Source organism: Leucopleurus acutus (assembly GCF_964270905.1).
Source record: "Leucopleurus acutus genome assembly, chromosome: 15".
In the NCBI taxonomy this organism is placed as follows: domain Eukaryota; kingdom Metazoa; phylum Chordata; class Mammalia; order Artiodactyla; family Delphinidae; genus Leucopleurus; species Leucopleurus acutus.
In genome coordinates this window covers 42,798,646-42,817,699 of record NC_139157.1, presented here as the reverse complement: position 1 = coordinate 42,817,699, position 19,054 = coordinate 42,798,646, and the positions used below count along the sequence as shown (strand labels likewise).

At 36.0% G+C, this 19,054-nt stretch overlaps 1 protein-coding gene across 1 annotated transcript in view; it reads right to left on the bottom strand.

The window, feature by feature from the left end:
• Positions 1-8,772: 8,772 nt before the first annotated feature.
• GOPC (golgi associated PDZ and coiled-coil motif containing) overlaps positions 8,773-19,054 on the bottom strand; it is a 41,109-nt gene continuing 30,827 nt past the window's right edge. Inside the window, exons 5-8 of the mRNA XM_082855836.1 lie at positions 18,181-18,276; positions 17,357-17,521; positions 15,086-15,266; positions 8,773-12,378 (exon numbers count right to left, since the gene is read on the bottom strand). Coding sequence (XP_082711962.1) covers positions 12,248-12,378; positions 15,086-15,266; positions 17,357-17,521; positions 18,181-18,276 — 573 coding nt within the window. The 3' untranslated portion in view covers positions 8,773-12,247. The remainder of the gene's footprint in view (positions 12,379-15,085; positions 15,267-17,356; positions 17,522-18,180; positions 18,277-19,054) is intronic.

Genomic DNA, 19,054 nt, shown 5'->3' with positions numbered 1-19,054 from the left:
AGCACCACTTATTGAAGAGACTGTCTTTTCTCCATTGTATATCCTTCCTTTGTCATTAGTTGACCAGAGATGTGTGGCTTTACCTCTGGGCTTTCTATCCTGTTCCATTGATCTATATTTCTGTTTTTGTGCCAGTACCATACAGTTTTGATTACTGTAGCTTTGTAGTATTAGTCTGAAGTCAGGGAGCCTGATTCTTCTAGCTCCGATTTTTTCCCTCAAGATTGCTTTGGCTATTTGGGGTCTTCTGTGTTTCCATACAAATTTTAAGATTTTTTGTTCTGGTTCTGTGAAAAATGCAATTGGTAATTTGATAGGGATTGCACTGATCTCTGGACTGCATTGGGTAATATATTCATTTTCACAATATTGATTCTTCCAATCCAAGAACATGGTATATCTCTCCATCTGTTTGTGTCATCTTTGATCTCTTTCATCAGTGTCGTATAGTTTTCCGAGTACACGTCTTTTACCTCCTTAGGTAGGTTTATTCCTAGGTATTTCATTCTTTTTGTTGCAATGGTAAATGGGATTGTTTCCTTAATTTCTCTTTCTGATATTTTGTTGTTAGTGTATAGGAATGCAAGAGATTTCTGTGCATTAATTTTGTATCCTGCAACTTTACCAAATTCACTGATCTAGTAGTTTTCTGGTGGCATCTTTAGGATTCTCTAAGTATAGTATCATGTCATCTGCAAACAGTGATAGGTTTACTTCTTCTTTTCCAATTTGTATTCCTTTTATTTCTTTTTCTTCTCTGATTGTTGTGGCTAGGATTTCCAAAACTACGTTGAATAACAGTGGCAAGAGTGGACATCCTTGTCTTGCTCCTGATCTTAGTGGAAATGGTTTCAGTTTTTCACCATTGAGAATGATGTTTGCTGTGGGTTTGTCATATACAGCCTTTATTAGGCTGAGGTAGGTTCCCTCTATGCCCACTTTCTGGAGAGTTTTTATCATAAATGGGTGTTGAATTTTGTCAAAAGCTTTTTCTGCATCTATTGAGATTATATGGTTTTTATTCTTCAATTTGTTAATATGGTGTATCACATTGATTGATTTGCGTATATTGAAGAATCCTCGCATCCCCAGGATAAATCTCACTTGATCATGGTGTATGATCCTTTTAATGTATTGTTGGATTCTGTTTGCTAGTATTTTGTTCAGGACTTTTGCATCTATATTCGTCAGTGATATTGGTCTGTAATTTTCTTTTTTTGTAGTATCTTTGTCTGGTTTTGGTACTGGGGTGATGGTGGCCTCATAGAATGAGTTTGGGAGTGTTCCTTCCCTTGCAATTGTTTGGAAGAGTTTGAGAAGGATGGGTGTTAGCTCTTCTCTAAATGTTTGATAGAATTTACCTGTGAAGCCATCTGGTCCTGGACTTTTGTTTGTTGGAAGATTTTTAATCACAGTTTCAATTCCATTACTTGTGATGATGGGTCTGTTCATATTTTCTATTTCTTCGTGGTTCAGTCTTGGAAGGTTATACCTTTCTAAAATTTGTCCATTTCTTCCAGGTTGTCCATTTTATTGGCATAGAGTTGCTTGTAGTAGTCTTGTGATGCTTCGTATTTCTGTGGTGTCCATTGTAACTTCTCCTTTTTCATTTCTAATTTTATTGATTTGAGTCCTCTCCCTCTTTTTCTTGATGAGTCTGGCTAAAGGTTTATCAATTTTGTTTATCTTCTCAAAGAACCAGCTTTTAGTCTTATTGATCTTTGCTGTCGTTTTATTTGTTTCTATTTCGTTTATTTCTGCTCTGACTTTTATGATTTCTTTCCTTCTACTAACTTTCAGTTTTGTTTGTTCTTCTTTCTCTAGTTCCTTTAGGTGTAAGGTTAGATTGTTTATTTGAGATTTTTCTTGTTTCTTGAGGTAGGATTGTATTGCTATAAACTTCTCTCTTAGAACTGTTATTGCTGCATCCCATAGGTTTTGGATTGTCGTGTTTTCATTGTCATTTGTCTCTAGGTATTCTGTGATTTCCTCTTTGATTTCTTCAGTGATCTCTTGGTTATTTAGTAATGTATTGTTTAGCCTGCATGTGTTTGTGTTTTTTATGGTTTTTTCCCCATAATTTATTTCTAATCTTACAGCGTTTGGTCGGAAAACACGCTTAATATGATTTCAATTTCCTTAAATTTACCAAGGCTTGATTTGTGACCCAAGATGTGATCTATCCTGGAGAATGTTCCATATGCACTTGAGAGAAAGTGTAATCTGCTGTTTTTGGATGGAATGTCCTATAAATATCAATTAAATCTATCTGTTCTATTGTGTCATTTAAAGCTTGTGTTTCCTTATTAATTTTCTGTCTGGATGATCTGTCCATTGATGTAAGTGAGGTGTTAAAGTCCCCCACTATTATTGTGTTACGGCCAATTTCCTCTTTTATAGCTGTTAGCATTTGCCTTAGGTGCTCCTATGTTGGGTGCATATATAATTGTTATATCTTCTTCTTGGATTGATCCCTTGATCATTATGTAGTGTCCTTCCTTGTCTCTTGTAACATTCTTTACTTTAAAGTCTATTTTATCTGATATGAGTAGTGCTACTCCAGCTTTCTTTTGATTTCCATTTGCATGGAATATCTTTATCCATCCCCTCACTTTCAGTCTGTATGTGTCCCTAGGTCTGAAGTGGGTCTCTTGTAGACAGCATATATATGGGTCTTGTTTTTGTATCCATTCAGTGAGCCTGTGTCTTTTGGTTGGAGCATTTAGTCCATTCACATTTAAGGTAATTATCAATATGTATGTTCCTATTACTATTTTCTGAATTGTTTTGGGTTTGTTTTTGTAGGTCCTTTTCTTCTCTTGTGTTTCCCATTTAGAGAAGTTCCTTTAGCATTTGTTGTAGAGCTGGTTTGGTGGTGCTGAATTCTCTTAGCTTTTGCTTGTCTGTAAAGCTTTTGATTTCTCCACTGAGTCTGAATGAGATCCTTGCCGGGTAGAGTAATCTTGGTTGTAGTTTCTTTCCTTTTATCACTTTAAATATATCATGCCACTGCCTTCTGGCTTGTAGAGTTTCTGCTGAGAAATTAGCTGTTAACATTATGGGAGTTCCCTTGTATGTTATTTGTCATTTTTCCCTCCCTGCTTTCAATAATTTGCCTTTGTCTTTAATTTTTGTCAATTTGATTCCTATGTGTCTAGGTGTGTTTCTCCTTGGGTTTATCGTGCCTTGGACTCTCTGTGCTTCCTGGACTTGGGTGGCTACTTCCTTTCCCATGTTAGGGAAGATTTCAACTATAATCTCTTCCAATATTTTCTCAGGTCTTTCTCTCTCTCTTCTCCTTCTGGGACCCTTATAATGCGAACCTTGGTATGTTTAACGTTGTCCCAGAGGTCTCTTATGCTGTCTTCATTTCCTTTCATTCTTTTTTCTTTATTCTGTCCCGTGGCAGTGAATTTCACCAATCTGTCTTCCAGGTCACTTATCCGTTCTTCTGCCTCAGTTATTCTGCTATTGATTCCTTCTAGTGCAGTGTTCATTTCAGTTATTGTACTGTTCATCTCTGTTTGTTTGTTCTTTAATTATTCTAGGTCTTTGTTAAACAGTTCTTGCATCTTTTCAATCTTTGCCTCCTTTCTTTTTCTTTGGTCCTGGATCATCTTCACTATCATTATTCTGAATTCTTTTTCTGGGAGGTTGCCTATCTCCACTTCATTTAGTTGTTTTTCTGAGGTTTTAATCTTATTCCTTCATCTGGTACATAGTCCTCTGCCTTTTCATTTTGTCTGTCTTTCTGTGAATGTGGTTTTCGTTCCACAGGCTGCAGGACTGTAGTTCTTCTTGCTTCTGCTGTCTGCCCTCTGGTGGATGAGGCTATGTAAGAGGCCTGTGCCAGCTTCCTGATGGGAAGGACTCGTGGTGGGTAGACCTGGGTGTTGCTCTGCTGGGCAGATCTGAGTAAAACTTTAATATGCTTGTCTGCTGATGGGTGGGGCTGCGTTCCCTCCCTGTTCGTTGTTTGGCCAACTCCAGGAGGGCTCACACCAAGGAGTACTTCCCAGAACTTCTGCTGCTGGTGTCCTTGTCCTTGCAGTGAGCCAGAGCTGCCCCCCGCCTCTGCAAGAGACCCTCCAACACCAACAGGCAGGCCTGGCTCAGTCTCCTATGGGGTCAGTGCTCCTTCCCCCTCGGTCCCGATGTGCACACTACCCTGTGTGTGCCCTTCAAGAGTGGAGTCTCTGTTTCTCCCAGTCATGTCAAAGTCCTGCAATCAAATTCCGCAAGCCTTCAAAGTCTGATTCTCTGGAAATTCCTCCTCCCATTGCCAGACACCCAGGTTGGGAAGCCTGACATGGGGCTCAGAACCTTCACTCCAGTGGGTGGACCTCTGTGGTATAACTGTTCTCCAGTTTGTGAGTCACCCACCCAACGGTTATGGGATTTGATTTTATTGTGATTGCGCCCCTCCTACTGTCTCATTGTGGCTTTCCCTTTGTCTTTGGATGTGGGGTATCCTTGCTGAGTTCCAGTGTCTTCCTGACGATGATTGTTCAGCAGTTAGTTGTGATTCTGGTGCTCTTGCAAGAGGGAGTCAATCTACAGATTTAATGCGATCCCTATCAAAATACCCATGACATTTCTCAAAGAACTGGAATAAATAATACTAAAATTTATACGGAACCACAAAAGACCCAGAAAGTCAAAACAACTGTGAGGAAAAAGAACAAAGCTGGAGGCATAATCATTCCAGACTTCAGACAATACTACAAAGCTACAGTAATCAAAACAGTGTGGTGTTGGTACAAAAACAGACATATAGATCAACGGAAAAGAACACAGAGCCCAGAAATAAACCCACGCACCTATGGTCAATTGATCTATGCCAAAGGAGGCAAGAATATACAATGAAGAAAAGACAGTCTCATCAACAAGTGGTGCTAGGAAAGCTGGATAGCTACATGTAAATCAGTGAAATTAGAACCTCTCATCACACCACATGCAAAACTAAACTCAAATGGTTTGTCATGACACCATAAAACTCCTAGAAGAGAATATAGACAAAACATTCTCGGACATAAATCATAGCTGTATTTTCTTAGATCAGTTTCCCAAGGCAAAAGAAATAAAAGCAAAAATAAACAAATTGGACCTAATCAAACTTAAAAGCTTTTGCACAGCAAACGAAACCATTAACAAAAGAAAAAGACAACATATGGAATGGGAGAAAATATTTGCAAACAATACGACTGACAGTAGTATCCAAAATATATACAAATAGCTCATACAACTCAATATCAAAAAAACAAACAACCCAATCAAAAAATGCACAGAAGTAAGTAGACATTGCTCCAAAGAAGATACAGACAGTTCCCCAAAGAAGACATTCAGATGGCCAACAGGCACATGAAAAGATGCTCAACTTTGCTAATTATTAGAGAAATGCAAATTAAAACCACAATGAGGTATCACTTCACACCAGTCAGAATGGATGTCATCAAAAAGTGTACAAATAATAAATGCTGGAGGGTGTGGAGAAAAGGAAACCCTCCTACACTCTTGGTAGAAATGTAAATTGGTGCAGCCACTATGGAAAACTGTATGGAGGTTCCTTAAAAAACTAAAAGTAGAGCTACCATATGATCCAGCAATCCCACTCCTGGGCATGTATCCAGAAAAGATGAAAACTCTAATCTGAAAAGATACATGCACCCCAATGTTCATAGCGGCATTATTTACAATAGCCAAGACATGGAAACAACCCAAGGCCCATCAACAGACGACTGGTTTAAGAAGATGTGGTATATGTCTACAATGGAATACTACCAAGCCATAAAAAAGAATGAAATATTGCTATTTGCAACAACATGAAACAACCTAGGGAATATTATATTAAGGGAAGTCAGACATAGAAAGATAAATATATGATATCACTTAAATATGAAATCTAAAAAATGAATCTATCTACAAAACAGAAACAGACTCAAAGACATAGAAAACAAACTTATGGTAATCAAAGGGGAAAGGAGGGGGGAGGGATAAATTAGAAGTATGGAATTAACAGATACAAGTTACTATACATAAAACAGATAAACAACAAGGATTTATTGTATAGCAGAGGGAACTATATTCAATATCTTTTAACAACCTGTAGTAGGAAATAATCTGAAGAAAAAATATAACTGAATCACTTTGTTGTACACCTGAAACTAAAAAAATATTGTAAACCTACTATACTTTAATTTAAAAAAAAATACATATATATATATATAAAAGTAGCTTTCTCCATGCCTGATAATGCTTTTTTTTCCCTTGAAGTCTATTCTCTCTGATATGAATATTAACTATCTCAGCTTGCCTTTGGAGAATATATGCCTAGTGTATCTTCTTTATCTTTTCACTTTCAAACTTTCAGTATCCTTAGGTATGTTCCTCATAAAGAACTTTTTGCTGGATTTTTTTCCAATTTGAATCCTTTCTTTCAACTGGAGAGTTTAGCCCTTTATCAAGCACTGTCAAAAATCTAATCCCAGTAGCACTTCCTTGGCTTCTGCCAGGATACACTAGCCAAATCTTACCTTTTTTGATGTGTGGTCTTTCTTCTCCCTTACCAGGCCCAGCACATCTGCAGCCAGGATTTGCTAGGATTTAACCCTAGTTATAGGCCTAGGAGCAAAGAGGAGAGGGGCAGTTACTGTCTTGGACTGCAGGGGAGAGGGGGAAACAGGTGGGGGGAGGAGGGGTGGATATCAGCCTCTGAAGCATCTTCCAGCATAAGCAGAGGTGACTTATTAGGGAAGGCTGGGCTGCTTCTGAAAGACTATAGGATGCAGTAGGGACTGTAGAGTCAACATCTTCAGAGGCATCCATCCAGGTTTCCCCATGGCATGTTTCAAGGTTCTAGGTTTTCCCTACCAGCACCTTGAATTTCACAAAATATAATGTGGCTGAACATTTAAGTCAAGTCTCTGAAGCTTTGTGACTGTAACAATTAGATGCTCAGCCTGAATCTCGGCTGTTTCAATCCTTCCATTGCAGGAGAAAAGGCCTCCTTATGAGCTCCCCAGAGGTCCTCTGGCTCTCACATTTCAGTATTAACAGCTTGATAACATCCCTCAGTCTCTCATTATCCTTCTATAGGTCATCAATACAACTAAGCAGTAACCAGCCTATTCTGCTGTTTTTGTAGACACTGTCCTTTCTGTATTTATCAAACACCTGCCTCATTGAACTTCTAGAGAATTCCTCTCCATGGGGATATTTGCCTAAGTTACCACCTGTTTCTGGGGTCTCTAAAACCACCCCCAGGTTGAGCGACTTGCTAGAAGGGCCCACAGGACTAAGCATAGACCTGTACTCACAACTGTGATTTATTACAGAGAAAGAACACCAAGCAAAATCAGCAAAGGGAACAGGCACATGAACAAAGTCCAGATGAAATGAGCACGAGCTCCAAGAGTCTTTTCCCAATGGAGTCACATAGGATGAGCTTAATTCCTCCAGCAATGATGTATAATAATATGTATAAAGTACTGTCCACCAGGAAGCTGGCCTGAGCCTGGGCATAGGAGTCCAGGGTTTTTATTGTGCCCAGTCAAGTAGGCACTCTTTGCCTAGCATGTACCAAATTCGTGATTCCCAGAAGGAAAGCAGGTGTTCAACATAAACCCTATTGTCCGTACAAACATTTCAGGCACAGTAAACCACTCTTATCAATTAGGGAATGGGGGGGAACACCCGTGAAATCCAAACTGCTGGACAGTAGCCACAGGTGAACCTCAGAAGCAGGCCTTTCTAAGGATAACAGGTTCAGGCCTGCTTTGGTAACTCTTTTCTGCACACCATCTGTGAAATATCTAGTAACTGAGTCATAACCTTGTGCCAAGGCCTACATGTACACCACTCACCGGCCAGGATGTCATCCTCTTCATCCTTTGGGAGGGAGATGAACCAGCTCCTAATCTCCTATTAACCTGTTTTCTCAGATCTCACTCCTGGTCCACTTGTGTTAGTCTGGGTCCTCCAAGAAGCAGACACCAAGGCCAAGAAGGGATCAGCTATAGAACAGACTTACTAGGGGCAGTGCTGGTGAGGAAAAGCAGGGTGGGAGCTGGGCTTGGTGGGAGGCTGGGAGGCAACCAGCCCCTGATGCAGGCATGACCCCAGGTAAATGAAAGAAGGAAGGTTGGGTGAAAGTGACTTAGAGACTATAATGCAATCCTAAAGGAGTCTGGCAAGACCGTCAGGTAGTCTTCAAGCCAAAGTGAAGGAGTCAACTCTGCCATGCTCAGTCCCTGGTTGGCAGCAGCATGAGGCAGAGCCTATGCGTTAATGTGGGGATGACCAGAGTGCAGAGGCTGGAGGGCCTTCAGTCCCTTATGTTCCTTCCTGCTGGAGAGCTGAGGGGTGCATTCTCCTGGCTGCCACGACCATGACTGTAGCTCTCAAAATACACCTGAAAAAGATTTGTGATCAAAACAGATATTTAGCACCAACAGCACATGGTAATTTGCAATACCTTTCAGCTAAAATTTTTTTTAAAAGGTTAATTATAAAACCCCTTTAATAAAATAATCTTTTTAATTTAATGAAAAGAACAATATCCTATGTGGGTGAATTCTGGGGAAAAGACTTTTCCAAATTGCTTGGTGAATTGGAAGCTGACACACAGCGTATTGTATTAGGACTAAATCAAAATTACTCAATGACAAAAAAAATAAATACCTCTAAATGTTCATAACTCAAGTAATTTTCTGAAATATGGTTTACATTAATTAATACTTAGAGTAAAATACCATTTGTGAGTTTTTCCTCCTGATTGACCTCAGATACCCTTGATAAAGAAAAAGCATTCCTACACATTCTACACACCTAGTTCTTAGGTTGACTATAAATGACCACACGTACAACTTCTGAGGCAAACAAACTGAACAATGTTTATAGATATTTCTAAAATTATTTTATATACAATTTGGGAACTTCTAAATCATATATGCTTAGATGATAAAATGGATAAATACCTTCTTACACAGTATCTAATAGGATTTATTTTCTAATTTTTATCAGTGCTATCCTCAAAGGCAACATTCGCCATCAATATTTGTAACATAAAACTCACCCAGGGAGACTGGAGTTTTTGCATCTGCTACGATTCAACAGAAAACTGGTCCCACAGCTGCTCTGGCAGCTCCTTCCAACCAATATGCTTTTAACTAATTCAGATTAAATAGTTCCTAAAATCAAACAGTTAATTCCTACTAAAAAAAACTGTTCCACCATAGTAACTAGGTTCAGCCTTTGCATGGACTTTATGACTTGCTGGTACAAATAACAGAAGCTACTAGAAATAAATAATAAATAAAATATATAACATGAAAGAATTGCAAAATGTTTATTTTTTTAATGCGATTAATACCATTTTAATGTAGGAGAGGCCATCTTTATTTATAGGCTAATAAAAAAATACTAAATTCAACACAACTAGATATAATACATTTGTCAAAAATCCTATAGATTTGAGGCTGACCCTATGTGGAAGACTGGATAGGTGGGATAGTGATTACATAATAAGGATGTCAGAAATGTGCAACTTACACATGAATCAATATACTGTTTCTAAACATGAAAACAAAATAAGTCCATGGTGGGGGGAACAGAACCAGCACCAATGACAAGCTGGGCTAACTTTTGACAACTGTTCAGCTAAAACCATTCAGTTATATTACCAAGGATCAAAAAACTGTCATCTCTTTTCAATCTATTTTAACAAGTCTCATAACCCAAATGTTGTCTGCCATCATATTCACAACAGACACTTAGAATTTTAGAAGTTAAATGTAAATATATACACACATACATACAACCCTCACATTCTTGAAAATTTTTTCTCAGCTATTGTTTGTGTGTGCATATGTATATTTTTCTTTTTCCTCTTTAATTGTAATGGCTTTGCAACAGTTCTCTCCTTATCTGTTTGGTTTTGTCCTTGAAACTCGTTATGAGTTTCTTTCCTGTAAACGTGAAAACATAAAAACTGTTTCTCATTCAGTCCTTTGGGAAAAGTCTGTAATTCTTAGTTCATCCCCCAAAGACTATATATTCTAAAATGAACTTTTAACTGAGTACTTTCTAAACACCTGATGGGAATCTCATAGTAGCATCTGAGCAACAGTGCTCTCACATAGGCCTGCAAAAGCAAGGTGAGGCAGGAATGAAATGGGAACTGACCTTTGCAATTTTAAACTACCTGGGAAATTTTTCATTCTGCTTATCACCCCAAGAAAGTTTGTATCACAACCATCTCATACAATTCTTCATATCACACGGCGTCCTCACAGAAATGCCAATTCAAGGCTCTAAAGAAAAAACGCTTTATAAACACATTAGTTCTTGAAAATCAAAAGGTGTTACCTAATATTTCCTAAGGAATCAGTCTTAGTGGTAAAGGATACTCTCTGAAAAAGTGCCATGGCCATCCCATCCCAGGCTGTGTTTTAAAAAGGTAAAATAACATGGTTTCAAGTCAAAACAAAAAGTTTTCAGATACGTGACAATGGAAATTTTTTTGACTAAATGAATACACTGGCTAAAATCCAGTTTGCAGATCTCATGTCATGCATGGGGGCATGTGTTGGAGCAGGGGATGCATAAGGAGAAGACTTTTTTTCTTTTAAGAGGCCTAGCCTGCCAGGAGCAAACAATAACATGTAGCTTGCTTATTCAGTTATACAATTAAATACTAGCTTCTGCTTAGAGGCAACGCTATGCTACAAGGTATTTTAATATCAGTAACCATATATACTATGAAGTGCATTTCTATTACAAATTAACATGGTGATATACAGATGAACAAAACCACCCAAAACAAACCATAAATGAGCAACAGTTAAAACATAAAATTTATAAATAGCAAAACCACCAAATAAAGTATATACATTTTATAGATTTACCTATGAACAAATATACAGTGCATCTAGGAAAGATAAAAGAACATGTTTTATATCACATAACATTTGAATATTAGAAAGAGATACTGATAATACTATAAAAGCCTTCTCCCAATCAATACTGCCTTCAACGTATGTCCTTTAAAACAATGATATTGGCAAAACTATCATCTCTTTAAATGCAATATTTTCACTTTCCCCTCCCCAGTACAGTGGCCTGCGGAACAGTAAATAAAGAGAGCAGGCACTCCACGCTTATTCCTGGGATAAGCGAAGTAGCAATCTAGTTTGCATATGAAAAGCACTTTAGTCAAACAAACACAAACAAGAAAAGCCAACCAAAACAATTACCATTTCAAAACATGTTCACCTTATCTTACCCTCCAGTGCCTCAGCTTTTTGGATGACTGGCAAATCAGTTAGGTACTTTCAGAGAAAACTGCTTTTGAATGTATCTCATTGACATGGTAATAAATTTGAGCTTTTACTGACAGAAAAGATGTATCTTTAAGTGCCAGGACTATCACAAGACAAACATTATGAACAACTCAAAATGTATAAAACTGTCTTTCGTGGATTCCAGAAAAAAAGCATTTGTGACTAAACATTAATAACGTAATACTCCAATACCATGCACACAAGATCAACATAATTGAGAACAGATATTTTACACTCATCTGCATTTCTTCTAAAAACCTAAAATGTACAATGTACAATAACTTTTCTGAAACTATTTCTAGTGCAGCATTGATTGATAACGGATTGCTTAAAGAAAACTATTTTGTACTGAATGAGTAACATTGAAAAGCAAACTCATAATAAATGATCATTAAGAACTGATTTAGATATCAGGAAGCACATTAAGTTAAAAAAAAAAATTAAGTCAAGCCTACATTTCTGCTATTCAAGTTCTGTCCTTTGAAACACCACACTTAACATTCTGGAACATACAGTATGAATTCATTTATTCTCTTATATTTAAAGGCTATTTCTTAAAAACATTCCAGTTAGCACTGTCCTTCTACTAAATGGAAAAGGAATCAAATAAAACAGTAGTGCTTCATTTAGTACTTAAGAGCCTAGTACTATCCTTTTGGGAAACACATGCTTTGGTGCTTTACAATTTTAAGAAAATCAAAATTACTTTACATGCAATAGCCAATTATGGTATACCACAGAAAATAGGGAGTTTTATGCATTTAGAATTGTTCACGTGAAGCCCTGAGGTACCCGCCTTTCATTTAGGCAACAGCCTCCCTTGATCTTGTACAGTCTTTGTCACCGTCTTCCCTAGTGCCCCAAATTCAGAATAGTCTGATTAACAATCTTGTCTGGAGATAGTCAGTTTAATAAGATTTTCTATGATACAGACTGTGCAGATCATCTAATTTAGAAGCACCATCTTCGAGTGGAGTTTCACTTGAAGTTCCTAGGTCTCCATTTTCATGTCCATCAGTTACTGCTTTCTTATTAAATCCTGAAAGAAAGAGAAAAAATCCAGATACTTTCTAGTTAAAAAAAAAAAGTCATACTTTTATTGAGCTATAACAAAGGAATGCCCACTGTAATTAATAATAATATGGAGCAAATAATGGGACCCTAGATTAATCAAGTCAGCAATCTCTGACAAAGGAATTCTTCCTTCTTATAGCAGATATCAAACACTGTACAGATTTTTTAATATTATCTATTGGACCTATCTAAAAATTATATAAAATTTCCTACCAAATTTTCTATGAAACTTAGAACTGACACGCACAATCCCAAAATTCAGTAAGTTCTACTCACACAAATACCTGTTGAACTGTAAACTGTATTTTTCTTTCACATTTTGCTTTCACATTATTTAACTTCAGTTCACTGAGGCACATACTAGTTTACCATTACATCTAATTTGTCCAATATCCAGATAAAATTTAAAACTAATTTTGGTTAATCTACAAATAGTACACATATTTGAGTCACATTTTAAGTGGTTTGCAATTTACACAGGTGATAGAGAACCTTTTAGCCTCAGCTGCAAAAAGCAAGGGACAAGACCTCTAATCCTGACAAAAAATAGAAGAAAGGGTGAAAGACAACAAAAGCAAAGGAAAAGTAGCTCAACAGCGCAAGGTTCTGACATAGTGCCACAATCGTTTTGTTCAAGATGCACGGGGAGAACGATTGCTACTGCTGTCTTTGTATAGATAATTCACAACATATAGATTTACCAAAAGGGCAAGAGTTCATCAGTTCACTATAAAACTCTATGCCAGCAGCTCTCAAACTTTTTGGTCTCAGGATGCCTTTACACTCTTAATAAGTACTGAGAATTGCAAAGAGCTTTTGTTCATGTGGGTTATTAATGTTATGTGAGGTACTGATGTTTACCATATTAGTGATTAAAACTGAGAAATCTAAAAAAAATTTATTACTTTATTAAAAATGATAATAAACTCCATAAATGTTAACATAAATAACATATTTGTTTAGTGAAAATAATTCTACTTTCCAAAAAATTTAGTCAGAAGAATATCATTATTTTACAGTTTTGCAAATATCCTTAATGTCTGGCTTTACAGAAGATAGCTGGATTCTCATATTTGCTTCTACTCAATGAGTTACAAGTATATGAAGAAAGTTCACTCTCACACAGATATATAGATAGAAGAGGGAAGAGTAACTCAGCTTTTTCAGATAACTGTCAGTATTCTTCTTTGATCGTATACCAAAATTTTACAGTATAGAATCTAAAACCATATCAATGAACTTTCACACTCTGCTACATTAAAATCATTTATCTATCTTGCACTTTGAATGGCTCTTTTACCCATGCAGGATTTAGTAACATCATGCACTGGTCATTTGAAAAATATCAGATCACTGAGTTACATAGCCATTGCAAAAGCTGACACATTTCATTTTACTATATCAAAAAAAATCACATTCGTTAATATCACCACCAATCTTATTAGAAAAGTTCTTTAAGTGTCCGGAAGCTGTTGAGCTCATGGTGGTTGATGCGTGTTTTACAAAATTCTAATTTTCACTTGAAAGCTCACGTTTTATCACTGGCAATAAATAGTCAGTTGTTCTCTTTGAAGTGATGGATTCACTTTGTTCATTTTAAAGAAAATGGCTGCCAAATAGTCTGAACAACCATAATTTGTCGGTCATTCTTTCAAGTAAAAATTGTCATGCTGTCATCCATGAAAAAAATGACTAGTTCAGCTAGCAAATTAATCACTTAAGTACTTTTCCTCAAGACCAGTATCTCTGTTCAGCATACACTCAGTAATACAATGCATACTTCCCATTTCATCACACAGAATATTAAAAAGTCATATACTCAAGATTTAATAAAATTAGCAGTTTTTACTATTTCATCAAGGATATTCTTAAGAGAAACTGGCATTTTCTTCTTCTTCATTCTGAGTGGATGGCAAGGAAGAACACAGTGATCACTAGTAAAGTGGTACTACTGCTTTGACTCGCACTAAAGTATCAATAGTTTTACCCCCATTGCTTTTGTACCATCAGTGCAAATATCAACACAGCAAAAAAAGACAGACAATGCCTTAGTGTTATTATGAAAAGTTTTGACCTCAAGAACCCCCTGAAAGGTCTCAGGGTCCCACAAAGATCCATGTATCACAATTTAAGAACCACTGCTCCATGTAAAAGAAAGTGCTAGAATTTTTCTTTAAGATATGTATAAATGATAGCAAAGGAACTAAACCAAAAATCCTCAAGATCACATATCCTGATTCTATTAATAACAATCATAACAGTCTAATCACTTACTCATATTTAGCCTGTAAAATCATTGCATTATGAGAGAAGAATGCGCATTACAACAGCAAGATGACATTAAGATGTATCTACTCTAAAAGGCATGTTGGTCTTTGTTTCAGAGTCTAGAAAACTTGAATTTTATTTATTTTTCAAGGATCAGTTATAGTTTAGTAATTGGTCACGTACTTGTCCAAGATGACTCTAGAAGAACTTACATGTAAATAAAATTTTGGTGTAGTTACTGGTGTACAATAAAACTATAATTTAGCAAGGGAAAGCTATCTATTTTGTTAATGATGGTTTCCCCATCATTAAAACAGTGTTACTAAAGAACAGCTAAGGCTTTTATATTTTTAAAGTTTATTAATAATAAATACATTAATTATAACTTTTAGAGTAATTTTTACCTTGTAACACTTTGATTTCCCCACTTGTGTCTTTGCAACTAGCACCAGGATTACTACTTCCCTCTAACTCATCAAGGTACAAACGGTAACGATGTCCACTCTCATCTTCATATTCCACATTTTCATCATCAGAATCCACTTCAGGAGCCACATAAACTACTTCAAATTCAATCTCTCCTCTCTAAAATGGGGAAAGAAAATGAGGAAACCAAGTTACTGTAATTATAATTTTAAAAGATTTCCAAATTCTTTGTGGTGAGAAGTAGTAGTTGGACCTCAGATGTATCTCCTTTCAAGACAACAAATAATGAAATTTTAGAATCTCAAGAGGTAAAAGTAATTTCCTTTTAATATGACAGATTTTTCTACTGATCAAAATATTTTTGTTAACAGACCTAAAATAAAAAAGGATGTTTATTCAATTTACAGAATTTTGAAACAAATGTTCAGTTTAAAAGTCATTTTGCCATTTTATACTTTCCATAATAGCAATTCAGCAAATCCATCTAAATAGTCAGATATTAAAGTTGCACCTAAGGGTACCACACAAACTTTTCTCTAATTCAAGAAACCTCTACACAATGATTTGTTTCTTACTGAATAGGTCTTGAGCCTTTCCTTAACTTTCACCGAGTGCCAAAGTGTTAAGGTATTCTGTTCAGCAGTAATAGTAATTACTGTATTTATTGTACAAAATTACTATCTTTCAATCCTCAGAATAACATTATTATAGTCCCTTGTACATGAATGAGAAACCTGAGTTAGTCCTGGAGAGAGCAGGTAACTCTCTCAATAAGATGAACAAGTAAAACAGAAAAAGAGAAATTTGACTCCAAAGTCCTTGCTCTTTCTACTATACTAGACTAAATGTGCAGTATTTATATTGTAATTCTTTAATAACAACTTTATGTTCAGGTAAAAAGTTACAGATTATTTCACGTTAAAAAAATTACAAGCTACAATTGTCATTTAATAAGAGACTACAATCACTATTCCCAAGTTTGGTATTTATAATTCTCTGAAAATTATAGCCTGCCTTTGCTCAAAAGAAAGCATGCCATTTTTTTTTTTTTTATTGCTACTCACTAAGTTAGTCTCTGCTGCTCCTCTTTCCCAGCAGTTTAAGGTTATACTTCAGAATTTTAACATGCGCTTAGTGTTTCCATACAACTTTGTATGCCTATTTACATCTCCTTTACCACAGCTGCTGTTCATCTCACTCTTACGCTACTGGATGACAGCCAAGTTGGGCTGAGAAAACGCCAACTTAAAGAGACTAGCACTGCATTCTTAGGCAATGCTTTAAAAATACCATTTGGGGGGAGATGGTAAATGCAGTGGTCTTCAGTAAAGTTCTCTAGATGACAGAATCAGGTCTGTGGGTAGCTGTCATGAAGAAACAGATTTTGCGCTTAATATGAGGAAGAACTTTCTAAAAATCAGCAACGTACAACAATGAAATGGACGGTTTTATCACCAACAAGTCCTCCCTTTAATACAATTATTTAATTAGTGATATTGTAGATATTTATGCATCACGTAAAGTTAAACTAAATGAGCTATAAATTCACTTTCAAGTCTGAGATTCAATTCTACCCTGGCATACTATGCTGATGATCCAACAAATATCTCAGTGTACTAACCAACACCTCTCTAATTCCCGCAACCTTATTCTTGAAGGAAAAAAACAAAACAAAACAAAACAAAAAAACATTGTAAGTGCTCTGGATAACAAATACGGCGCCTGGATATAACTCTCAACTCTTTATATGTTCTGCAACCTTAAGCAAATCATTTAATTTCTAAGAAGCTTAGTTCACTCATTTTAAATAAGAGGGTTGGGCTAAATGATTTCTAAGGACCCTTGAGTGCCAACATTTATGACTGTAAAATCAATCCACTTCTAACATTGTTTTTTCTATAGTACTTTATATTTGTATAGCGTTTTAGTCATTAATAATGTTTTGCCTTCTAAGAGCCAAGTTCTGTTCTGAACACTTTATATGTATTAACATACTTAATCCTTACAGCTCTCAGATGAGGACACTGCAGCATAAAGGACTTTAAGTAACTTGCTCAAAACTATACAGCTGTGAAGAAGAGCAAATCTTTTTCAGTAAATCTGGCTGAATGTCTTCTATAACAGGGAACTAGTAGCTATATATATACACTTTACTACTTGAGAAACCTCCTAGGGAAGTATAAAATATTCAACAGATTCAAAAAGGAACAATCAACAGATCCAATTTTAGTTATATAAAGGGTACTTACCTGCTGGGAAAGAATGGTTACAGCTTCTTTATGCTTTGTGTCCCTTAGGTTAACTCCATTAACAGCCAGAATAGCATCTCCGACATGTAGCCCTCCACATCTATCAGCAGGTTGCCCCGGGTGAATCTCAGAAATGAGGATTGGAACACCATGTTCCTTTCCACCCTAACCGAAAAAAGCAGTAAATTAGTTTACCTTTGCATAGTCACAGACTATTCTACTGATATTTTCCTAAGAACATTTCAGTAAGCACCTATACTATCTCTTATTATAAATACTGAGTGAAATTCTATTTGCTATTATATTTAGGTAATGGTAAATCAAATTATTATGAATATCAAAGTTACTTCTAAATAAAACGATTAATAATATACATGTGCTTTTTAAAACGCATTCCAGAGCCAAAAAACAAAGAACCCTAAAAAACCAAAAAAACAATTAGCTACTCTCGTAAATAAATAAATAAATATATTTTATGTATTAGTAGTCCACAGCACTATCAGATTTTATCAAATCTGAGTCACTATGAACGGTAAGACAAACCATTATTTTATGTTCCACAAAAATAATTATAAGATGAATCTCAATTTCACAGATGTTAAAATGTGAAAAAATATGCAACACGAAGTTGATGAAATGCAATGTTTGGTACATTCCACCTTCTAGCTTTTAATCATAATTGTGTGTGTGTTGTTACCCATGGGGATAAATTTAGTTATTTAGAAAATATATTCAGAATACTTTATTTCCCAATGATGTCCAACAAAGGAGCATGATAATACTAGACAACTGTAGAAAAGAAGACTGGAAGCACTACTTCTTACTGTAATTGAAATGCCAAGGCCTTCATGATCTTCCTTAAGGAGGAGAACTTTTCTAATTGGACCAACACCTTGGCTTTTCTTTAAAGAGTCTTGATCCTTATTGAAGGAAAAAAAGAAGAAAAATTAGTACTACTTAAATAATATACCATATAGAATAAACCCATACTATTATAACTTGCTTTTAGGAATCTTTATTAGTTGCCTGTAATGGATACACAGTATAGTGTTAAGAAAGTAATTAATAAATAGATAAAATGGGAAAGCAAAAATAGTTGCTCTGTTAACACGGTGAAATACAGATGATTTTCTCACGCTCTTATTAACTTCTTTAATACATCTGGTACATCTCTTTTTAAATTGTAGGACATTACAAAAGAAATCACTGCCAGGAACTGATAAACAAATATCTTCAAGAAATGAAAGGAGGTAACTTTATCTTAACTGGAAAAATACCTTAAAGATCTATATCCATTTTAACTGATTTGTAGAACTGAAAAACATAATGCCAACTGGATCATTAATTACTTTTTCATTTCTTTGCGTTCTGGAGTCTACCTCTTAACTAAAGGACCTTGTTCCATTAATAATTCTTTCTCTGGTACCTTTACTCTTTCCCTCTCTCTACAAGCTCCTTCCCTAATTCAGCACATGAAAAAACTCCAGGTCTCATCCAGCTTTAAAATACTGACCATGTACAAACACAAAACAACACAGATAAAAACCCTTCAATCACCCACTGTCTTCTTTACCTACTATCCTCCCTCCATCTTTCCTTAACCGGCACACACAGTTAATCCTAACGGTAGGTACTTCCTTGCCTCCTACATTCAGTACTCCAACCACTGTAATTAGGGTTTTGCCCCCACTTGCTCCA